Source organism: Antedon bifida, chromosome 1 (genome assembly GCF_963402885.1).
Source record: "Antedon bifida chromosome 1, ecAntBifi1.1, whole genome shotgun sequence".
In the NCBI taxonomy this organism is placed as follows: domain Eukaryota; kingdom Metazoa; phylum Echinodermata; class Crinoidea; order Comatulida; family Antedonidae; genus Antedon; species Antedon bifida.
The window spans coordinates 28,317,864-28,342,083 of NC_136226.1; the positions used below are offsets into that span (position 1 = coordinate 28,317,864).

The 24,220-nt window shown below is 33.7% G+C and overlaps 1 protein-coding gene across 1 annotated transcript in view; it reads left to right on the forward strand.

The window, feature by feature from the left end:
- Positions 1 to 15,169, forward strand: part of LOC144848367 (uncharacterized) — a 55,666-nt gene extending 40,497 nt beyond the window's left edge. Inside the window, exons 6-11 of the mRNA XM_078705093.1 lie at positions 4,689 to 4,807; positions 7,516 to 7,582; positions 10,165 to 10,284; positions 12,028 to 12,116; positions 13,055 to 13,688; positions 14,504 to 15,169. Of these exons, the coding sequence (XP_078561219.1) occupies positions 4,689 to 4,807; positions 7,516 to 7,582; positions 10,165 to 10,284; positions 12,028 to 12,116; positions 13,055 to 13,688; positions 14,504 to 14,602 (1,128 nt within the window). The 3' untranslated portion in view covers positions 14,603 to 15,169. The remainder of the gene's footprint in view (positions 1 to 4,688; positions 4,808 to 7,515; positions 7,583 to 10,164; positions 10,285 to 12,027; positions 12,117 to 13,054; positions 13,689 to 14,503) is intronic.
- Positions 15,170 to 24,220: the final 9,051 nt, after the last annotated feature.

Here is a 24,220-nt window from a genome sequence, read left to right on the forward strand (position 1 = left end):
TTTGTGTTTGAACACAGGTTATTAAACTCTGTCTACACTGTCTACATCAAACTAGTTTGACAAAAAAAGTGTGATGTGCCCAAATATGGTAGTGATATTTCCAAATATGGTAGTGATCATCATGTCCATATATGAGCACATTTTTATAGTGTAGACAAGGCTTTAGGTTCTTTTAAAATAATATTTTATCATTTTTTCTTCATAAAAACAAATTGCATATTCAGATTTAACAAAACTACAGTATATCGCATAAAAATGATAAATTAAAAAATAGTAATTATAGTTATTACTCATTTTTCAGAAAGACTTTTTATTTTATAATTTTTTAAATTTATATTTTCTTCAGTGGATTGGCAGATTTCATTGTAAGTTTGTTTAACCTTTTACATTGTACAAATGTGCACCCACATAACAAAAATACACTCCTTTTGGGTTCATTAGAGTATTTATTGAATATCATGTGACCAACAATCCTCCAACCAAATGACAAGGATAATACTTTAGGTGTAATATAACTTCAGCGCATTGGCAGATTTCTTTGTAAGTTTGTTTAACCTTTGCAAGAAACATTGTACATTGTACAAATGTGCACCCGCATAACAAAAAAATATACCCCTGATGTCGTTTGGGTTCTTTAGAGTATTTATTGAATATCATGTGACCAACAATCCTCCAACCAAATGACTTTAGGTGTAATATAACATGATATATTATCTTGTCTTTAGTGTTAATACCTCTAGGAAATCTTGTCATTTCAAGTCCATAATTACTTTTTGTAAATTGTCTGGTCTATTAATTACTGTACATCTTTTGCAATGACATAAAAATAAACCTCAGACAATATCTGCAGACATACCTTGGATGCGATGTAGGGCTCAATGGAATTACGATTCAAGTGACTGATGACCTCTATCTACATTAAGCGCAATGATGACGAATGTTATGACCATAGTGTGTGTGGTGTATAGACACCTCCAAGCTAGTTAACATTTTACCGAGTTGCGAGATCACTATAGAGCTTAATACTTGATTAATGTTGCAGACCAATTTACATGCAATTTTAAACAGACATCCTTTAGTATTATTCCATTTTTGTAGGCGACGTATTGTCAAGGATTGCCAAAGGTGAATTTAATGAGTGTTCCCAATATACAGAGGACAATACCGTACATTCATAATACAAACGTGCAAGAAACTCTAATAGGTAAATGAAGATTTGTCATTAAAAAAAATCGAACAGGATTTGAATCCAATTTCAATTCAATTCAAAATTCTTTAATCGTCCCACACAGGGCAATTCAATTAAAAAGGTCGGAATTAAAATGATCTTACAAAATATACAAAATATCACAATACACAGTACAATATAACAAGAGTAACACCCTGGGATCAGTAAATTATCAAAACCGTTATTAGAAACAATTTCTGACATCAGACAAAATTTGAACCTAGGTCCCTAGAATCGGTAACCGATCATCAAAACCACATGCAATAGTACTGCTTTTAGTAAAAATTAAATGATTAATATTAACTCCCTGCCTATATGTTACAGGGTAATGGTGAGTAATATTGGACTAGAGGGTGAGGCAAGATTTTGAGACCTGTCTATGCCATATATTTTATATATATCATACAGTATAGTTTTTATCAAATTTACTAATTTAATGCCAATAGAGTGAGTTATTTCTTAATAAAATTCTTACATTTTTGCTATATCAGTATCGTAGTAAACACAGTAAAATGCTCATCACGCTGTAAAGCTCTGTCTATACACTATTAAACTAGTTTGACAAAAAAGTGTGATGTGTCCAAATATGGTAGAAATATGCCCAAATATGGTAGAGATCATCATCATGTCCATATGGGCAAATCACATTTTTTTGTCACATAAAGTTTGATAGTATAGACAGAGCTTAACATGGTGGCATATGTGTAGGGACATGAATTCAACGGCGGGGGCATCTGATTGGCCAATTAAGGCAGCCATATTCGATAGTCCCTCTCCATTTTGAATCACATTTTCAGCTGTGTTGGAGTTTTAAAAAAACTGTAGCTCCTTCTATCTACAAACAAAAAAAATTCATTAAAAAAGTCCTAATTCAGCTTAAAGTTCATTCACAGATTAGCTGAGCTCATACTGAATTAGTGCTTTGTGATCGCCATGGCAATAATTTGTTTCTGAATTCTCAAGTGTGTTTTTTCATATGAACAAGAATAATTATGTCAATTACTATGAAATTGTCTTTGGGAAAAATCTGAACCAATTTTTGATTTGTGTACAGATTAAAATTGATGGCTAAATGATTACCATTGCTCATTATGTGGGAATATGTTATGATGCAAGTCTACAGTAATTGAGTACTGCTGTGCTATTTTAAAATCTTGCATTAATGCATTGTATAGTGAGATGACGCATGTGTATGATTTACTTGAATTTCCATGTCCTTTGGAGTAGACGTTAAGTGGTTCCAACAGTGTGTAGAATAAGTCTAAATTACAAATGTGAACAGGGGAAAATGGATTATTGAGAATAAAAAAATTAAGAAATTTATATCCCAGTGTAATAATTGTTTTCAGTTCTTGTTGGAATTAGAAATATAGACAGCAATATAAATTTATGATTTGGATTGTTTTTGCAATCTGGTTTGTCATGAGTATAGTTTTTGCTCTAATAGCCTCCCATAGAAATTAGCCTCAATCAGAAGCCATGTATGATATTAGAACAAGAGTTGCTAATTAAACTAAAAAGGTATCAACTTACCTAATATATTAGTGTCCTATTTAAAGATTATTTAGTTTACAAGTAAAGGTATAATAATTAGATAGTAGTTGAGCCAATAGACTGATCTGTGAAGATGATTTAAACTACAGCCATAATGTTGGCACCCGTTCAAAGTTCTCCTTGGCCATAGTTCGAGTGGTTTTGAGTGAGTGAGTGGCCGAGCGGTTAAGACAGTGGAATCCTAATCCATAGCCATAACATCGGCAAGGGTCTGAGGCTCCATGGTTCTGGCTGTAGAACAAGTCTTCTCGCATAAGTACTATAAACCTTAGGTCCAATGTACATAGAAGCACTTTAATGAACCTAGTACATCTTTGAGCCACCGAGTAGGGGTTACCCCGGTGTACTAGTACACACACTGAGCCAGTGTCGCGAACAGACGGCACCGTAGTTGGCTGCCGGTGACACAATGAGGCAAACAAGGAATTTATAATTAATGACAAATAGAAACCTTTAAAACCTGGAAAGAAATTGCCCTTTTAAAAAGTGCTTGACAATTAATAGTTTACCCATACAATTATGATCTGTCTACTTACTTATTACGTCACATTGGCGTAATTTAAGTTTTAAGGAGATTGTTGCTAAGCATTCAATTTTTATGTTTGTGAGTTTATTATTAACTGTTTAATGATTCTAGGTCTTTGATTATAATATGGTCATTTTTTTCAGATGAGAAGTGTGGATTGTATTTAATGTGCGTTTATTGAGGATGTTTCCTCTCAGTGTTGTAACTAAAGTAGGCTTAAATGTTCTCAGAAAAACCCATTTCTAAATGTGGCTATGTAATAAAGCTGTCAAGCTTTTCTCTATGGTGTACAAATTGTTAAATTAAGTTCCCAAATTCAATACATTTCCATTCTAATTTTGTTTTTTAGTAATCGTGAACTGTACTATCTATTAGATACTGCACTTTAGGGGTGTGTTTCTGCTGCATAACGCAAATTAACCATTTAGCTGTCAATAAAATAACCGTTGCGGCTAAAAGTTGCCCAGCAATAACCGGTTAAATGGCGTTCTAACACAGAATTGAATGGGTCTTTTTAACCGGTTATTTTGCGCTGCCTTTTAACCGGTTACCACAAATTTGTCCTGTTTCTGCTCCAAAGAAAATGGAGTTAATTTATTCACGATTTTAACCATTTTTATGCAGCAGAAACAGGCCCTACATTTCCATTCTAATTTTGTTTCTAATAATAGTGACCTGTACTGTTTATTAGTAAGACTGCACTTTAGTCATAGCAGATATATTCAACCGTTGATTTTAATGTCAAACATAATTCTATGTCGTTGTTAACTAACATGGTACAAATAATACTATTATTATTTGTTATTCCTTATGATCAAAAGTAATTTGATATATTTTGTATATATGACAAGAACACCATAACCATTAACCTATTTAATCAATAGTGATAATTAGTATGTCAATAATCTCACTCACTCGTTTCTTTACAGCCTTCGTTGAAGAAGCCAATCGTTTCTCGGCACAAAAGACATTCAATTTTCTTCTTGCGATTATGCATTAAATAAAATTAAATAATATAATTGGGATTTTTAATATTATAATTTTTGTACTACAGTAAAATGTTCCCTTTATTTAAGCTCTGTCTACACTATCAAACTTTATGTGACAAAAAATGTGATGTGTCCATATATGGACATGATGATGTGATCACTATCATATTTGGGCATATCACTACCATATTTGGGCACATCACACTTTTTTTGTCAAACTAGTTTGATAGTGTAGAGCTTTTAGATATCCATATTCAGTGGACATCTCTGTTTTGAAGGGACATTTCCCAGTAAAATTAGGCTAACCATATATGTTTTAGTGTTACTATTATTTACGATAAAGTAAATGAATAATTATTATTATTAATAATACATAATTCTGTCTTTACAGTCTCCATTGGTGAAACAGCTTTTGAGTCATTATTCCAACGCTGGAGGTTTTGTCTCGTTACAGGAGCGTCTGACCCGATGTAACGAGTTAAATCTGATACAGATAGCTTGTCTCCTTAGGTATAGTATTACTTATCAGTTACTTAAGCTCTGTTTACACTATCAAACTAGTTTGACAAAAAAAGTGTGGATGTGCCCAAATATGGTAGTGATATACCCAAATATGGTAGTGGTATGACATCATCATGTCCATATATGCGCACATCACATTTTTTTGTAATATAAAAAGTTTGATATTGTAGACAGAGCATTAAGCATGGTTTCCACTAGAGACGCAACACAAAACATAGACAAAACGCAAGCAAGTTGGCAGACGACAGTTCGAGTGTTCCAACGCTTGTGAATGGTCAACTCTGTATGTTGCGTCTCTTAGTGGGAACCACGCATTAGAGACCATGTGAAATTATCATACTGCAGTTTACTGCAGTAACTAGATTTTGTTTTTTTCGATTACCACAACATGATGTTTAGATTTTCAAACGTAAGTAATTACTGTGCCTTTTAATATGTCTGGTTGTACAAAATGAAATGTATACCATAAAATAAAATGATAAAAAGGGAATAATTTCGCCAGTTCAGCATAGCAAGCTATACAAAACAACCTTATTGCTACACATTTCAAAAACTGTGTCAAAAATACAATACAAAACTATGTTTCTGGACTTAAAAATCAGTTTAAATAGCAATAACAATATTGCTAAATATAATTTTTCCCTGATAAATATTAATATTTCATATTTAATAGTGTATGTATACATGAGACAAAATCATTATGAATATCTATACAGAAAAACATAAACAACATAATACATCACTCTTCTTCAACAACACACCTGGTAAATAATATTATTTCTGAAAATGATATGCCTCTGACAGAGATAATAACTAATGTCATTGATAGAAGACCAATTGACACAGTTCAGTGACCTCTCTGATGGTAATCAGATCCATATCAAATATCGAAAATTTATATAACCTTTAATCCACATGCATTATTATGTCATACATTTATGAGTATGGTATATTATAAGTTGTATTTGAATTGTAGTTTAATAAAAGAGTCTAAAATAATAATGTTAAATAGCATGTCAATATTAAGTAAACTTGAACAATATTTAGTGTACTAGCACGTGGGGAGGGGGGGGATCACTTGTATATAAACCAAACGGGGGGGGGGGGGGGGGAGGGTGTGCAGCAGCCACTTCAAGACATGAGGCACTTGTGCTACCTGTTTTACTGAAAAATACCACAGACTTTAACTACCATTTACAAAAATCCAGTGTCGGGTAAACTACCTAAAATATATTATATTTTTATCTGCTGATGCGAAAACTCTATTCAAAGGTATTTAGCTTGGTCCTGCGATGGGCTTATATAGCCGGCCGGGCTTGTAGCATCTAGTATGCTAAAATCCCTGCAAAATTTGGTGATAAATCGTGACATTTTGACACGGGTGGGCGAGCCAGGGACTTAAACTACTATTATCACCCTGTCATTTCCCACACTTGTGCTACCAACTCTCCATATTTTCCCACACTTGTGCTACCAGGCCCTCGAAAATATACCCGTAAATGCGGCACCTCCTCAATACATGTATCCAACTCAAAATTTCGAAGATAGTTCAGTTTTTAATCCCTCTTGTTAACCATGTACGTTTTCTAATTTTCATGTTCGCCTTGTTGTGGTCATGACAATAAAGTTTTATCTTATCTTATCTTACTACATTAACAGTACTGTACTCCTAAGCTTTCGTGCTTAAGGCCTAGGCCGTAGCTATAGGACTTCGGAATCATGCCAGGCCTATTTTTATTCTAATTAACAGTACTGTACTTCTAAGTAGTTTAATTAATTTAAGAACATATCATCTAATGATGGATTATCAATTAAACATCAAAATCTCATTATCATTCATAATTACCCATTCAATGTCACTATGGGTGATTAGTTTAATATTAGAATTCAATAGATTAGTACTCGACATCAACAATGGTTAATTAATTATCACTGAATATGATGTGATTAAGATTAATAGAATAAGTACTAGTGTACTATTGAGGTACTGCACAGTACATTGTACTCAATGTGTTTATTCTTTCTTCCAAAATGAATAATTCTATATATTTCAAATTATTCTGGATAATTCTCATCCTCAGTTATCATTCAATGTATAATTTCAAGGCAGTAGTGAGAGTTTAAAAACAGACGAGGCAAAGATGCTTTAAATATAAAATCTGACGATCTCTGCTGGAGAATTGGGGTGGGTGGTGAAAATTGAAGCACCTCGTCTGCCTCATGCTGGCTACGGCCCTGAATTTTGTAGCCTGATCGTATGGGAAAATGCTACTGAAAGGCCTAAAAATGCTGCTGGGGTCAAATCCTTTCTTAGTCAATACTCTGATTTTACCTATGTCTGAAAACACTGTACTCATAGATTAGGTATTAGGATTTTACTTATTAATGATCAGTGCTACTAACTCAAATACTATGGTATAAAATTTGAATACTGAGCTAAGCCTCACATGAGACAGATGGTAATGGGTTATTCTCATTCTGTAATTTCCGAAATATGTGAGAAATACATGTTCATGACAATTCTAAAATTGTATTTGTACCCAAATTTCACACTGCAAGAGCAGTAACAATATACAATACAACTGGTGAGATATTTGTTCGTTTTCTCTGTCTAGTCGAAATATCTTTTATCTTTCTACCTCAATAGGTAATATTTATTCAATAGAATATTAATGCGCTTTATTTACTCTTTACAGGCCCTTTGGTAACTGTGCAGAGGCTTTGACCCCCGACATTGTGCAGTCGTATTTTGTTACGGTTCTAGTAAGTATGAGAAGTCGCAATTATTTGGGAAATTCCGCTTTTGGAAATTTGTCATGGTTTTTATTATGCAAATTTGTGTGTTTCCCCATGTCTGTCAACTGTCAAACTTGTTCTAAATTAAATTTAATAGCATACAGTACTCAACAATACATTAATGGTTATAGACATAGCCAGCAATGCTACGTGTAATATCCTGGTGTGGATGACCTATCAAGATTTATTTTCTACAGAAAATATGGGAGGGGGAAAGGGGAAATGTTGATTGATAGATTAACTTTATTAAAAAAAACAAATACAAAAATACGGAAACAAATACAACATGGAGTGGAGTTGTGGCTTGGTGGTTATGATGCTTGGCTACCACTCCAATGGTCCTGGGTTCAAGTCCTGTCACATGTCAGGATAAGGGCAAAATTACAACTCCACTCCCAAAGACTAATATTATGTAGAGCATCTTGTGTATATGGTTGTCTTGTGAACCTCTGAGGGTCCCTAATGATCAGCAATTGCTGGATGGATCACCCTCATTAAATATGGTTAAAAAAACAAACAACAGAGAAAATCAGGATAACCCTAAGGGGTCCTAAAACATTTAAAATAAAGTTTCAACCATGCACATACATACAAAAAAAAGCATCTTGTACAAAATATTCTGTTTTAACAGAGAAACCAAAGGAGTACTAGTGCAACAACTATCCGAGTTTGTCAAAACTTCACTTGTTACTGTTAGTGTTAGGAATTACACAATAACAAATAGTAGATTTTATTACAGTACCTCCATATAAATGGCACCTTATAAAGACTTAAGTGGGGAGACATCGGATGCTGTAAAGTTTGTATTGCTATGAGGAAACAACTAAAACTCTGGTTGAAATAAAAATTCCTCTATTTCCTACTTGTGTAAAGATTTTACTGTTGTACACATTTGGCATGTGTGCACTTAAAAGAGTAATTTTTTTTGAAAAGTAGGCGGCAGAACTAACCCAGTGTTCATAAAGCCCCCCTCTTGTTAAATGGTTGATAAACGACACTAAAATTCCGCCTACAACATGTCTGTGATTAGACTACAATCCATTTAAATGGTGACACTGATGGGGAGGCTTAGGCATTTCCAACAACGCACTGGTTTAGGGACTTTAAGTGGCACCCCAGCCTTTTTTGACATGTTGTAATTCCCTTTTCCCCTTCCGGGCCTTGCTCAGGGGCTCCTTTAAGCTCTGGGTTTAGCCAGTGTACGCTCATAGCCATTCCACTGCCAATAGTCTGTAAAGGCAATATAGAAATGTGCTTTACTTTTGCAAATGCTTCTGTTAGCAATGCACTATTACAGCACACAACCAGATAACCTTTAGATGTTTGTAGACAATTTTAACAGCAGTTTGGTGCTGGTATATCATGACCCGCTGACATTGTATTCTGTAGGTACATGGATAAAAGATAAGACATGTTTACTGTACTTGAATAGGTCATGTTGACTTTCAATATTATTGGTAGTAAGGGCTCATAGGTGTGGTTATGTTTATAAAGCTAATGAGGGCGCTGTCATGTTTTTGTCACATTAGATTTTCAAAGTTTACATTCCTAATGTCGTTTTTGTATAAAAAGCTGTAGAAAAATTGTTGTAGACAAAATTATTGTCCCAACAATTTTTTTTTTTTCCTGAGCGTAAGTATCAAAAAAATCAATAGAAATACAAAACACAATTACATCCTCATTTACATACAACCTGTCCTATTTGTATATAAGTACTCTAGGCGTTGTTTTCTGTTCTGATGATGAGAATAGTTTCTCGAAACATTTTAAGGCAGTTTGCCTATTTATCAAATGCCTCACAACTCAAAAGTTTTAGTGGAATCATACATGATTTATCTAACAAAACACAATAGTCAATATACATTGAATTACCAGCCACTAAATTGCACTAAATCATGTTTATTGATGCAGATGTTTATTTCCAGACATTCTATAGCTGATTTTACAATTCATAATAAACATAAAAGATATGATCATTATTAAATGCATGAGATATGAAAAAGCATTTGTTTATTTCAAATCATGGTTTTTACATTGTGGGAATAATTGCAGAGTAATTTATATTTCCGGTAAGGAGATATTTTTACAATAAGTTGTCTAAATTGTTTGATTGAGCGGTTAATGTTGTCTAGACATCACATTTTATACCTGAGTAATTATTGATTAATAACATTATGTATTTCTTTACTCTAGAAGAATGGTCTATGTTATACTTAATAAACATTGTATTTCTATGACAGTTAAAGGAAAATAGCAAAATCAGCACTGTGGTCATGTTACAAGAGTTGTCAAAACAATATAGATTATATGATAAAAATCCTAGAAAGTAGGAAACCTACGTGTCTCCGGTGTAGTTAAACACCGGAGACACATAGGTACACCAAAAAACATTTAGCTTCATTTCACCTCACAGAAAGCACACCGTGGTTGTTGGATTTTCCCATTTACACCAACCAATAAAAACTGCAACACAGGGTTACTTCGCTGTTGCAGTGATAGTGTAAAGAGGGTTTCAGTTTCATGTATGATTTTCTTTCTTTTTCTTTCAGGATGGATTATGTAAATATGTTGAAGAATTAGATAGTGATGTTTTACTACAGGAAGACACACAAATTCCCTGTATTTTACCAGATCTTGCCGGTCAAAAACTTATAGAAACGTTACTTGACGTAAGTTAGTTCATGGAGTTAAGTTAATTCATACCCCATCGTTTTTTCTATACTACAGGTGGGTTTCCGGTTGCACAAAAAGCTAGCAATGCAATAGAACCATTGATTAGATCTTTACGTTCAATGGAACAAACCAAAATTACTTACAGTATGTTGCGTGGTCACTCAATCAAAAAGTAAATAAGCAGTATATTATATTATTATTGTCAACAGCAAATCAATGACTACCTAATGGTATGTTTCATGATACAAAATAAACCAATAGAATGGCAAGCATACTATCTATAGGTGTTTTTATAAAGTTGCAGGGCAAAGGCCCCTGGTTTTAGCACTCCTAAGTGGCCCTGCAATGCTGGGTAGTTGCATTGTACTGCTCTGGCACCCCTTAAGCCGTGAGGCCCCTGGGTTTAGCCATAGCCGTTAGCCACTGAAAGTTGCTATGCATCATGGAGTCTGCTCCTAGCTTTCATCTTGAATTTTCACTGTTGGACATATAGATGGCAACAGTGTTAAATTTCCTTTTAGACTTCAACTACAAATTATACCCAAATCATGACATTTCCTTTTTCATAAATATTTTTGATATTTAAATGATGAGATGATTTAAAAAAAATACAAAAGCAAGCTTGTAATGATGAATATAATCCAACATAAACCAGTTAAGCACAGTGGATTGAGGATATTAAGCTGTCTGCAAAAATCAAAATTAGTTTCAGGGTACACGCACCTATTCAGGGTACGCACACCTATTCAGGGTACACGCACCTATTCAGGGTACGCACACCTATTCAGGGTACATGCACCTATTCAGGGTACGCACACCTATTCAGGGTACATGCACCTATTCAGGGTACACACACCTATTCAGGGTATGCGCACCTATTCAGGGTACACACACCTATTCAGGGTACACGCACCTATTCAGGGTACGCGCACCTATTTAGGGTACGCGCACCTATTCAGGGTACATGCACCTATTCAGGGTACACGCACCTATTCAGGGTACGCGCACCTATTCAGGGTACGCGCACCTATTCAGGGTACGCGCACCTATTCAGGGTACGCGCACCTATTCAGGGTATGCGCACCTATTCAGGGTACGCGCACCTATTCAGGGTACGCGCACACCTATTCAGGGTATGTGCACCTATTCAGGGTACACACACCTATTCAGGGTACACACACCTATTCAGAGGACGCACACCTATTCAGGGTACGCACACCTATTCAGGGTACACACATCTATTCAGGGTACGCACACCTATTCAAGGGAAATCCTGACACTTTCCTGTGAAAAAACATGGGGCAAGGGGTATGTTTTAACATTTAATTTTGAAGTGGACACTTTGTTTTGCCCTGAAGGTGTCCCCATAATAGACTTATTATGTTTAATTTATATTTCTGGTGACATTGTACCTAGAAGTAGCTTAGTCGAACTCCTAATTGATTGATATAAAACATGGTGTTGTACATTAATTATTTCTACTAATATATTTCGGATTCCGGAAACCAGTCGACACACCATTAATTAATTTATTAAAATATTTATGTTGCAAGTAAGTGTAGACATCATTGATATGTCACTCATTTTATGTCATAGTAATTGTGTCAAGCACGATAATTGTCAATTGTAGTGACAACCAGAACTGGAGTGATAGATGACGGGGACATTAACGATGGCTTGTATATTAAACGAAGATGACTCAATTACACTATATTAAAACAACTTTTATCTTGTCTTAGTCACTGAGTGCCATCATCGTTCAAGTGAAGTCAGAAGATGTGGATGCGTATATCAACGTACAGTGCTGGCAACATCGTATACGAACAAGGTATTATAATGAGGCTCGAAAAAAAAAACCCATGAAGAAATCTGTTGATCATGCCGCAATATATACCCACTCACTGAAAATAAAAATATGTGTTTCGTGAATCCTTATAATATTAATATCTGCATACAATTTTTAATCTATATTCATTATGAAATCCGATCATCATTATATATTTATTACATAAATATGAATAATTCATATGCCTCAAAAAGAATTAGGAAGAATATAGAAAAATAGTATACAAATAATGGATGTTTGTGATATAATTCAGGTCAGGCTTTCGAAGAACGTAAATATTGTCCCATTCAACAAATACAAAACATTCATTTTTTTTGTTATAACACACCTGAGTAGATTGGAGGATTGTGGTCATATGATATTCAATAAAATACTCGAATGAACACACCTTACGTTATCAAGGGTGCAAATGCGAGTGAAATTTTGTTATATGCGAGTTGAATTTGTTATAATGCCTGTTCATTCTAGTTACAATGGTATGACACAAGCCTATAAAGTGCGCATTCTATAATTATTCTACTTCCCGTCCAAAATGCTTTAGGTCTTGGCCTATAGCATCTCGTTAAAAGTAGGTGTGTTATAAAACAAAAATGAATGTTTTATATTAGTGCAATGGAACAAATAATTTCATGAAATTTCATTTCAAGTTGAAATATTTATTATTTCTGTTGAATCAATTCTAGGCAGGAGACGACAGTATTAATCTACTGTATATGAGATATAATACTATTTTGTAAAAACCAAATAGTGCACAAAAAAGCAATTTCTAATAAGTCCTATCCATTAATTTTCACAAAAATGTCATTGATGGGAAAAATATGTTTAACCATTTATTGTTATTTGTCGTTGTGCATAGTATAAATGGGCCTAAACAGCTGGCACTCAATATGGCATTTACAACAATAATAATTTTTTTTTAGGCTAATGATGCTAGTTGATGGTTGCCAGGGTGCTTCTTCTTCCAAACCTCCAGGAATTGCTTTGGCTACAGGAGGAGGAGAATTAAATACAATGGACTTGAAACAACAACGGGAGCAGGCCTCCCTCAAATCTAGAAACGTGAACGTTCTGATAAACGTACAGAATAAAGGCATGGAATGTATAGAAGGACCGACCGCCGGAAATGATAGTTGCAGTAGTGGAGAGAACTCGCCGGGTCTCGGGCCTAGTATTAGCGGTTATCAGTCTCAGAGTCAAACGACAACGGACATTCCCATTCCAATTGAAACACAAGCTAGGGCTACCAAAGTGAGAGGTGAAATGAGTGAAACATCATCTCTCGTATCCACTGTACCGTCGGTACATGTCTCACAGTCTGGAAGTGAAAATGGGAATTATTGTCGGGTGTGTTTCGAAGCAGAAACATCACCGAAAAATCCATTGATTAACCCGTGCCGATGCACAGGTTCTGCTGGTAGTATCCATCGCCAGTGTCTCGTAAAATGGATTCATATCTCTGGGCATCGCCAATGCGAGGTCTGTAACGCACGATTTAACTACGTTCCAGTCGGGGAAAGGTTGAGAGGAGTTGTCGAGAACTTTCGGAGGAATAAGGTGAGGATGGAATTTGTGAAAGCCACCAGCATCATCGTCATTTCTGCTACCATCACGATCATCATTGTCCTCACCACATCATTATAGTCATCATCTGTATTGTCGTCAACCAACATTATCATCACCATCATTATCACTATCATCATGATCAGGTTGCATCAGTTTGTGGTCAGATGTTTGCCCTTCTCTTACAGAATTGTACTTTATGCAAAGTACATACTGAGAACACTTAATGTTATTATTACACTTAGGTAATTCTCAGGTGGGACTCAAACCCATGACCTCCAGATCACTAGCCTGGCACTCATACCTCTATACCACCATACATTGACTAGAGGCCAGGGTTAGATTCTAACCCAAGGAAGCAGCGTGTACTGCACCAACATGATGTTCTCAATATGCACTTAAGTACAATTACGAGAGTTGGGCAAACATCTGCTCATTAGCCAATCAGTGATCTCCATCTCTGCTATGCACAACTTAAGAATTGTTCATAGACCTACAGTAGCAATGTATTTATATAGACAGATGATCATAATCATACTTTGTTATTTTATTTTGCTGCGTCACAAAAGTCACTTCTTGAATTATGTATGTATAATAACATCGGATTACATTTTAGGATTACTTAAAGTCAACACTGTAGTTCGAGAAAACGGATTAGTACGAAGATAGTAAATTTATGATAACCTCTTAGTGAACTTCAGGAAAAGCAAAAACATCATTAATTTTTAAAGTTCATTTATAATGTACAATCCAACCAAATGCTGTAATAGTGAATTAACTAGCTTTATTTTATGTTTTCATTTCTACAGCGATGGCGAAATGCTGCGTTTGCTGTACTCGTGGGACTCGTCATTCTTCTGTACCTTATCATTTTCGCCGTCTTTCCTGGTGGTATCATGAACGAATGACCAATAGCGATCAACCTGCACTATTAGTAAAACTTTATCTTCTTCCAGACCTGTTATTACTCCTGTTTAAAATGCATTTACTTGCCGAATGTAAAAGAAAAAGTAACGGGTATTAGACATTGATTTTGAATGTATGTATTTAACTTCTGTTCACACTATGAAACTTCATTAAAGGGTTGTTCAAACACATGTTCAGATACCCAAAAGACACAAAAGCACATTTACATTAATAGTATAGTTTAATTAAGCCTGTGTTCACATTATGAAATTGTATTCAGGATTGTTCACACACAACAAAGGTCTTTATTGTTAAGATCGTTGATTTATTACTTATGTCTGTGTAAATGAATATGATGAGTTTATGAGTTGTTTATTAGTACATGGTCTTTGTAAAACTGTCTTTAGATTCTAGATTAATCTAATCCTAATAGTGTTTGTGCTAGTCTTAGTTAATTCATACACATTTTAAATCAAATAGCTTAGTTTAATGCCATCACAGTAATGTGTGAACATCCAAATAGGGAGCATTCAGTTTCGACCTATGACCTATGCATTAATGTGTTGCTGGTCATCATCTACGAACCACCAAATCTGTTTCAAGGAAAGGAATAGAGTGAGCAAGCTATGCATGCTATGCACGATGAATTAACAATTAAGTTGTCTCTCGTTGCAAAGCTCCCTAATAACAACCACTAATAAACAATATAATGTGGAAACTTAGACCATAATGATCACCATGTCAATAGAGTGCGTTGTTTAGATATTTTTTTTTTCCGTTCATAGTGTGAACAAAGTTTACATTTAATTTTCACTTAGCGGCGAGTCATTGGTACGGATGCCTTTAAACATAATGCTATTGGTGGATACAGTAGAATTAATACTGATAATGGCCGATGATGTACCAATTTGTTATTCGTCCTCCGCTGGCTAAGGCTTGTTTCCCACTTGGACGTAACACAACGATATAGGCACAACGTATGTGAGTTGACCAATCACAAGCTACAATTCCTCCATTCACAATTGGATACTTATGTTATTCCGCTGCGTCCAAGTTGGAACCTAGCTTTAGAAATATAGCTAAGGGTTTAAGATTGTATATCTGTTTATTGCAATGACAACAGTTGAGAACGAACCTTACTACTTAATTATTTTATCATATTTTAGTAAAATATAATATATACTGCTATTAATAGCAAAAATAATGCACAAAGCAACAAACACATCTATATATATATATATATAATTACACATTTTTGCTTCGCATGTATATATATTTTTCGTGTTTCCTAGCATATTTCCTACAATTCCCTCTCATTTATCGTTTTCACTTTGAATTTTTAACTGTATAGTAGTACATAGCTTTTCACATATTTGTTTAATGGTAGCAGAAAGTAAAGTCCATTGATAGAACTTGGTGCTCAGTAAAAGCTAAGGTTTAAATGTTGACCCAATGTCAATATTCATTATTTACTAGTGATCTGGATTTATGATTGAAGGAACCACTAAAATACATATCTAGTAATTGTCCAAATTCTAAATTTAAAACCTTATTTACTTACAATGATAGTAACACGTCACTAGTCATATTAGGCAACATAGACATTGTGGCCGACTAGTTCTGCATACACCTTAAAATGGCGAGATAATTAATGTAGTAAAATCTGTCTATGTATAGAATCATAGGCAAAAATCACATATGTATCACATGTGATGCCTGTATAAGGCCATAGATACAATATATTATTGATTTCACATGTGATATATCCCAGAATTTGCCTATGATACTGGACACATTGTCATATCTGGAGATTCATTTACCATATCTGGAGATTCATAATGCAATATCTGGAGATTTGTAATGTCATGTAGATATGTAGAGATAATCAGGTGGACAACATGCTTAGTAAGGGCATGTGGCGCAGTGTGTTGACCTTGGACTACTGACTGTACGGTCATGAGTTCGAATCCAACACTCGTCACATTGCTTGCATTCTTAGGCAAGACACTTTACTTACATTTGTCTCTCTCCAGTCTAGGAAATTATTATTATGAGTAATACCATAAATGATTTACTACTGAATCTCTTATGACAGACTGTTTTTTAGGCTGTGGCATTAGGATTACTATGTTTTTAAAGGGATTTAAATAGGCAATACAACTTGACAAAGTAGTATTTTCAACCATTAGTTATAGGATCAAGGAGTTGTTGCCATTTATCACTGCTCAGTCACCAGATCCTATTTACATAGGTTCTTTTTTATGGATAGTAAACAAATCTTTTGTTCGTTGACCCTTGATATTCACTTTATGGCTTTATGGTTTATTATTCATTGTTTGTGAACATCTTATTATTAACCACAAAATCAAATCGTAAATTTAAGATCCAATACAGTCGTTCATCTTTTTTATTTTACCAAAATCCAACTAAATCTCTGTCTACAACATCAAACTAGTTCGACAAAAAAGTGTGATGTGCTCAAATATGGTAGTGGTATGCTTAAATATGGTAATGATATGACATGTGATGTGTCCATATATGGGCACATCACATTTTTTTGTCACATAAAGTTTGGTAGTGTAGAAAGAGGTTTATAATTTTTGGCACACATGGTATGTCATACCTGTACCTAGTTACAAACAAAAAACAAAACACATGCTGATGCTGGTGGAACTTGCACAGAACTAGAGACTTGGAGCAAGGTTGTGTTAGAACTGCTTTTGGAAAAGATTGAAAACATTAGATTGTAAAAGTTCTTTTGCATTGTAATACTAAAGGTGTTTTGAATTTCTTTCTAACTAATCGTAATAACCTTTACCATCAGCGTTTTTTTTTTTATGACTGGTTTGTTAAAAAGAATTTCTAAAAAAATTACAGTAGTTTTTCTCAAAATATTTTAGAATTAAACAATATCACAAACCTCTAAGAATTGACATTTCTGGTTGACAAAAAAAAAGTTGACGCTGGAAAGATACTTGTTTCTAATTTTCCCCACGGAAAGAGAGTCATTACAATTAGCCACTGTATTCTTGTATGGTTTTGCACAATGCATGTATAAATATCATAATTAGTTTTGTGTATTTTCCCTCTTTAATTTACTCTTAATAACTTCTATATATCTGTATTGTAGATAACCATTAATTGTATTTATAAAAGATATTTTCATATATCATATAATAATAATATTCATTTAACATTATGTAATGTAGTAATATCCAGAATATAAAACGTAATTATTATGTACAGACATTTGAACAAAAACAAAATAACCAATTATTTGGAGTTACAATAACAAAATTGTTGTCGTTGCTACTAAAATTAACTTGGACCAGTATAGCCAACAGAAAAGTTTAAGGGAACTACGTTTTGAATATATTGTTAATATTTCAAAAAACAAATCACAAATACAACTGCATTTTTGTTATTTTCCAATCTTTAGGTTTTTGCTTTTTGTTTAATATTTAAATTTTCCTTTCGTAAATGATGGTGTACATCATTTTTTCTAATGTCAAATCCTTATATATTATGAATAAATATATTTTATTCATTTATTCTGTAAAATCTCATCAGTCAATCTATGAACCATTTAAAATATACAGTAGTATGTAGTACGGTATTAATTTGTTGGTTTTATAAAAATGATATATCGCCCTCTCTAGTGTATTAAAGCAGATCTACTACTACTATTACAGTACATGGTCAATAGTTGGTAAAGGGAGGGAGGTTACTGAAATAAGGTGGATTGGTTTTTTGTTTGTTTTTTTATTTCAATGAAGGGACATTATCTTTTCTTTGGAAGGCAATCTTAGACAATTTTTTTTAATCTTTCTGGTTCCGTTCAATTAAATAAAACTACTAAAGTAATGAAATACAGTAGAACCCCTATGTTGGAATACCACTATTCAGGGGACACACACCTATTAAAATATGAAATGAAGGAAGGTAATATATATATGTTCTAACACTACGTCAGACATCACTATTAAGGGGACATTTTGGCCGAACGGTGTCCCTTTAATATATAATTATATTTTAATTAATGCACTGACCGATTCATTTTAAAATAGAACTGCTGTGTTTTAAGTAAACGTGATGTTTAAATGTTGAGTTTATAAGATTAGACATGAGATGGTTGCAATACTGCCACCAACTAGACATTCTAGTATCTAGTATCTACAAACATATTTTTTATTTCACCCTAAAATAAGTCCATAATATAATCTTTATTTAATTATTATTATAACATTTAACTTACTAAAAAAAGTGTATTTTCTACTGATGTTGGTACTGTAGGCCTATATATGTCTGACCTGAGGTATAAACCCACCCTCTAATTTCAAGGAAATAGTTGTTGTATTGTGACCCATTCAGTATCTATATGTTCAGTCTCATAGGAAACTTCTTTGATACAATGTCACTTATGTATCACATATATGCGACATCTGTATCATAAAACATAACATAATATAGGAGCCACATGTGATAATATGTGACATTGTATTAAACAATGTTCCTATGATACTGCACTACTGTATAATGCCATATGGAAAGATACAGTTCAGAGAATCTGATTTGTATGTTATGTCTTTGTTAGGGGAAATAAGAAGATACGATAAAAGCAAGATACCATAGTGCTTGAATATTTTAAATGTTAGTTAAATTCTTAAACACTTAATACCGATTTATTAAAACCATTTACATTGTATATAACCATTAAATGCATTTCAATGCCTATAGTTACATTCAATTCAAACTGCTGTTTTTTACACATACCTTTTTGTAGTGTTTCTGTTTATAAATTATTTTGTATAGATAAATGTATATTGCCTGTTAACACTCTCCATCTAACCTTGTATAAATAACAGCAGAGGCTTAATAAATCATAATAGATAAGCTATTGTATATAATTGTTTAAAAAAGGAAGAGTTTTGATTCTTTCTTGTGTGATTTTCAACAAAAGAGCATCCACTCATCGTTCAAGATATTTTTTTCAAATAATATGTTGAAGAAAGTTTTTTTTATTATTATTTCTCTTTAATATATTCTACATGATGCAGGTATTATTTTTAATTTGGTATAATATGCAAAAAAAAGGGCAAATGTTTTGTATTTTGTTAATTAGTTTAAGTTACCTAATATAATATTTGCTTGATATTAATAGTTTATAATAATAATAGTTATGAAGATAGTAAATCCATAATTCCTCCTGTACTCTACAACTACTGCTTTCAGTATCACTATATTACTTTCTTTCTGCCAGTACAGTTTCTGCCACTAATGTTTCTGCCACTATTGGTTCTGCCACTAATGTTCTAACACTAATGTTTCTGCCACTAATGTCTCTGACAATACAGTTGCTTCTATTATTGTTGCTGTTATAACTTCTCCTACTGTGGATACTCTACTCCCTGTGCTACTTTTGGTATTGTCGCTTTTGTTGCTGATGCTACATGTGTCATTTAACATTGAAGCTTTATTGCTACATTGTTGCTGATACAATATTGTCATCAGTATTATAATTGTTGCTAATACTATAGTCACTGTGCTATATACTGTATGTATATGTATTTTGTCATTTAACTTTCAACTTTGTTGCTACAACTGTTGTTGATACTATTATTGTCACCTTTGTTATAACTGTTGCTGATGCTACATTTGTCATTTAACTTTGACCTTTTGTTGCTACAACTGTTGATACTATTATTGTCGCCTTTGTTATAACTGTTGCTGATGCTACATTTGTCATTTAACTTTGACCTTTTGTTGCTACAACTGTTGATACTATTATTGTCGCCTTTGTTATAACTGTTGCTGATGCTACATTTGTCATTTAACTTTGACCTTTTGTTGCTACAACTGTTGATACTGTTATTGTCACCTTTGTTATAACTGTTGCTGATGCTACATTTGTCATTTAACTTTGACCTTTTGTTGCTACAACTGTTAATACTGTTATTGTCACCTTTGTTATAACTGCTGCTAAATTGTCATTTAACTTTTAACTTTTGTTGCTATCAACTATTACTGTCACCTTTACAAATGTTCCTGCTGTCATAATTGTCACCTTTTGTACAACTGTTGTTGCTGTCATTTTCACTTGTAACTTTGCTGCTGTTACCATTTTTACTATTTTTTAAATATTTCTCTTGGCAAAATGTCTACCTTAGTTACAATTGTTGCTACTCTGACTATTTTCAGTTCTGCTTCTATAATTCCTCTGCTACTAATATTGTCATTTCTATTACTGTTGCTACACTTGTTCTACTATAACGTATGTTATAACCACTAATAACCAATTTGCATATTACTGTACTTGTTTCATATTGCTTTGTGTTCTCTTCTTTGTATCTCCCCTGTTTAAGTTTAATTGAATGCTTATAGATACTGTATGTTTCAAACAAATTTATGAACAGAATGAGTAGTGGTGGTTTAATTTTGCAATGGTTTTGTAAATAAATAAAATGTGTGTATAATAGTCTTGTTCCAATACTAGTAAAGAGATAAACTTAAAAAAAAAACGAAAAAAACATTTGTATTATAATATACTGAAAAGCATAGTACAAAATGTATAACTGGGTAATTTGTTATTTTCTGGTTGCATATGTGTTGTTTTACAATTACCTTTGTTATTCTTTATTATTGTTCTTATTTCTATCAATTATTATGAAGTGCTACAATATTAGAATATTCTCCTGTTGTGATAGAACTAATAAAATGGAATATAATTCCATGCATATTGTACAAAATCTAGTGTTTTGTTTTTGTTTAGGCCTAAGATAAAAGTTTTTCAGGTGGCAGTGGTGAGAGTCTTGCTTCGGAGTATGAAACATGGATAATAACTGCTGTAATTAAAGCCATGGATTGCTGCTACACATGCATGCTAAGGAAAGTAGATGTCAGTTGGAAGGCACTGTAAATGACTGAATGACTAAAAGAGTTTCATTGAGTCTCTACCAGAAATTACAGCAATAATTAGAGAAAGTTTACTGGGCAATGTAGAGGAAGTTAGTTATAGTGTCTGCCGGTGGTGGTGACATGGAGATCAATTGGATGTCCAATGTTGACATCTGCTGAAGAAATATGCAGGTATGTTTGCAGTACAATTATTAACAGAAATACATTACATCAGAAACACCAAATGTTGGTAACTTCATCTTTTGTGTAAGGCTAAATAGACCAAACCATAGCAAAATGGAAACAACTGATAAGGATCTTTTAAACAAAACCTTTCTCTTTTTCTTTCTTTTTTGTTAACCACCACCACCTTTATTTCATAAACAATAATTACAGAATCTCTATACATTTTCTAGCTTTTTTCGTCACATTCTTTCCTAACTCATCTGTGTTTGCAAACTAAAGACTGCTAGTTTCCACAGGTTTATGAAAACTTCTCTTGCAACTCGGAGTTCGCTTGAGTTTGCAAATCAACGTTTGCTGTTCCCTAGTCAATGTATCGTCTGATGCAAGCTATTCAGCACTAGTAACTTTTATTTAGTTCGTGATATCTGTCGATAATACTGTAGTTTAATGGGTCACATGACTACAAAGACAAATTGATTTGCTGAGTTCACAAACCTTCTGCAAACCTGTTTTTGCAGTTTATCGAAGTTTGTTCAACTGATCTACACTAGCGAACGTTTGCAACCAAAGTTGAGTTTTATTTTAGAAATAAATCCTAGTCTAGAACTACTAGCAAACTTTACCAAACTTTTGTTTACAAACTCTTAGCTTGTCATTGTTTGGAGAAGTTTGTGATTCCATGTCTAGACTAAAACCTTGTTTACAAACTCGGAGTTTGTTAAGAATAGTTTCCAAAGTTTGACAAACTGTAGAAAACAAGTTTGTAGAAGTCTACACTTTAGTTTGCAAACTCTAGAAAATTCTGTGTTTGCAAACTGAACGACTTTTTATATTACACGTAGGCCTAATAATATATGTAGGCCACTGACGTCATTCAGCATTTTTCAGAAACTCAGGGTGTTTCAGAATTCTTGAAAGAGATTTTATGTCCTTTTAATATCATACATCAACATACTGATGAATAGTGTTTCTACAAACTGTGCGTGCACTATTTGTTTAATATTCCTCGCCATACAAACCCTCAAACAATAATTATGCCTTTCTGAAAATTGGAAGAGTTTCAAAGAAATCACGTTATGATTCATTTATTCAGGAGCACAACAACAAACTTTGTACAGCTCAGTCATTCCTCTCTGAATGAATTGGTAATTGTTTTATTATCAAACATTAAAGTGCAGGTCGCCGGAGTGTTGTCTGAACAGAGATTAGCATTTTGACAAAACTACACTTGACAGTTTTAGAACAAATCGAGAGATTGACAGTAAAACAGTGTTTCTATTTCTTTTTAAAAAATGACATTTATTTATCTGTAAATCAGGTAAATATGCTGCAGGCGTGATGGAATAAAATGGAAGAATTAACTTGTTTGATAATTATTTTGGAGCGTATCTAAGCCATTTTATTTGGGGATTGGAAAAAGAAATAAACGTACTCTTAGACCTGAGTCTGAGTTCTTCCCTTTAATAAAAATTAATGTTGAAGCATTACATCTTTTATTAGACCTTTCTTTGTTTTATTCCTCGCTCATTCTGTTTTCTATCGTAGGCCTACCACTAACCATATTTTGTATTGGTTTCTTCTTCTAAAAATTCTAAAATGGCGTTGAGTTTTCTGATTCAGATTTTCTATTTTAAGTAGCCTGCCGCTTGTTTCAATCTTTCTTCTGGCAGTCCGCCGGTGCATCTCTCTAACTATCCATTACTTCTCTTTTTTTTGCTATTCAACCAGTTGTTTTTATATGTTCTCAGGTCACCTTCTAATTCTATTCATATTATTTTGGGTTTTGTCTCCTTCTTTTCTCTATGTCATTCTTGGTTGCCAAAACCGTGAGTCCTGCAAGTTTCAACCTTATTAAGTGTAGTGTATTTTTAAAAGTTGGCTGGGTATTGATAAATTGGCTTCATAATAGGGTATATTTTTGTAATTTATAATGGAAGTTTTTAAAATATCTCAATTTTGTTGTTATTTAAAAAAAAATGCAAATGAATTATACATGTAACCGATTGAAATTGTTTCCATTTTCAGCTTTAAAATAAAGCGCTTTCATCAATAAAGTTACTATCGTTGTTGCCCTCTATCGCTGGGTGGATAGACTTAATCCCAACGTTTTGTATCCACAAGTTCGAAGGTTAAAACTTACCGGCCCGGCGGCGGGGGAGAGAGAGTCTAGAGATCGAAGAGTGTGTGTGGCACACCGGGAGAAGACCACCGTGTAACGTACCTGGACGATCTGTGTGTATGGTGGGACGAAAGTCTTTAGCTAGTAAACACGTTTCAACCCGTTACTCTTCTAAAATGTAAAGGATATATAGGATATATAAATAGGATGATCCATACACAGAATTACAAATGAACGAATTCAAAGGTAAGTGTTCATATCTTCTTTTGATTTAGCCTAATATATTATAGGCCTATATCCAATCATGATGGAGGAGGGAGGGTGACCTAACTAAAATTTAAAAACTAGCCTGGCGGCATCTAGCCTACCTAAAACCTAGTCTCCTCTCTCTACTACTAGGCCTAGGCCTACTAGTTATACG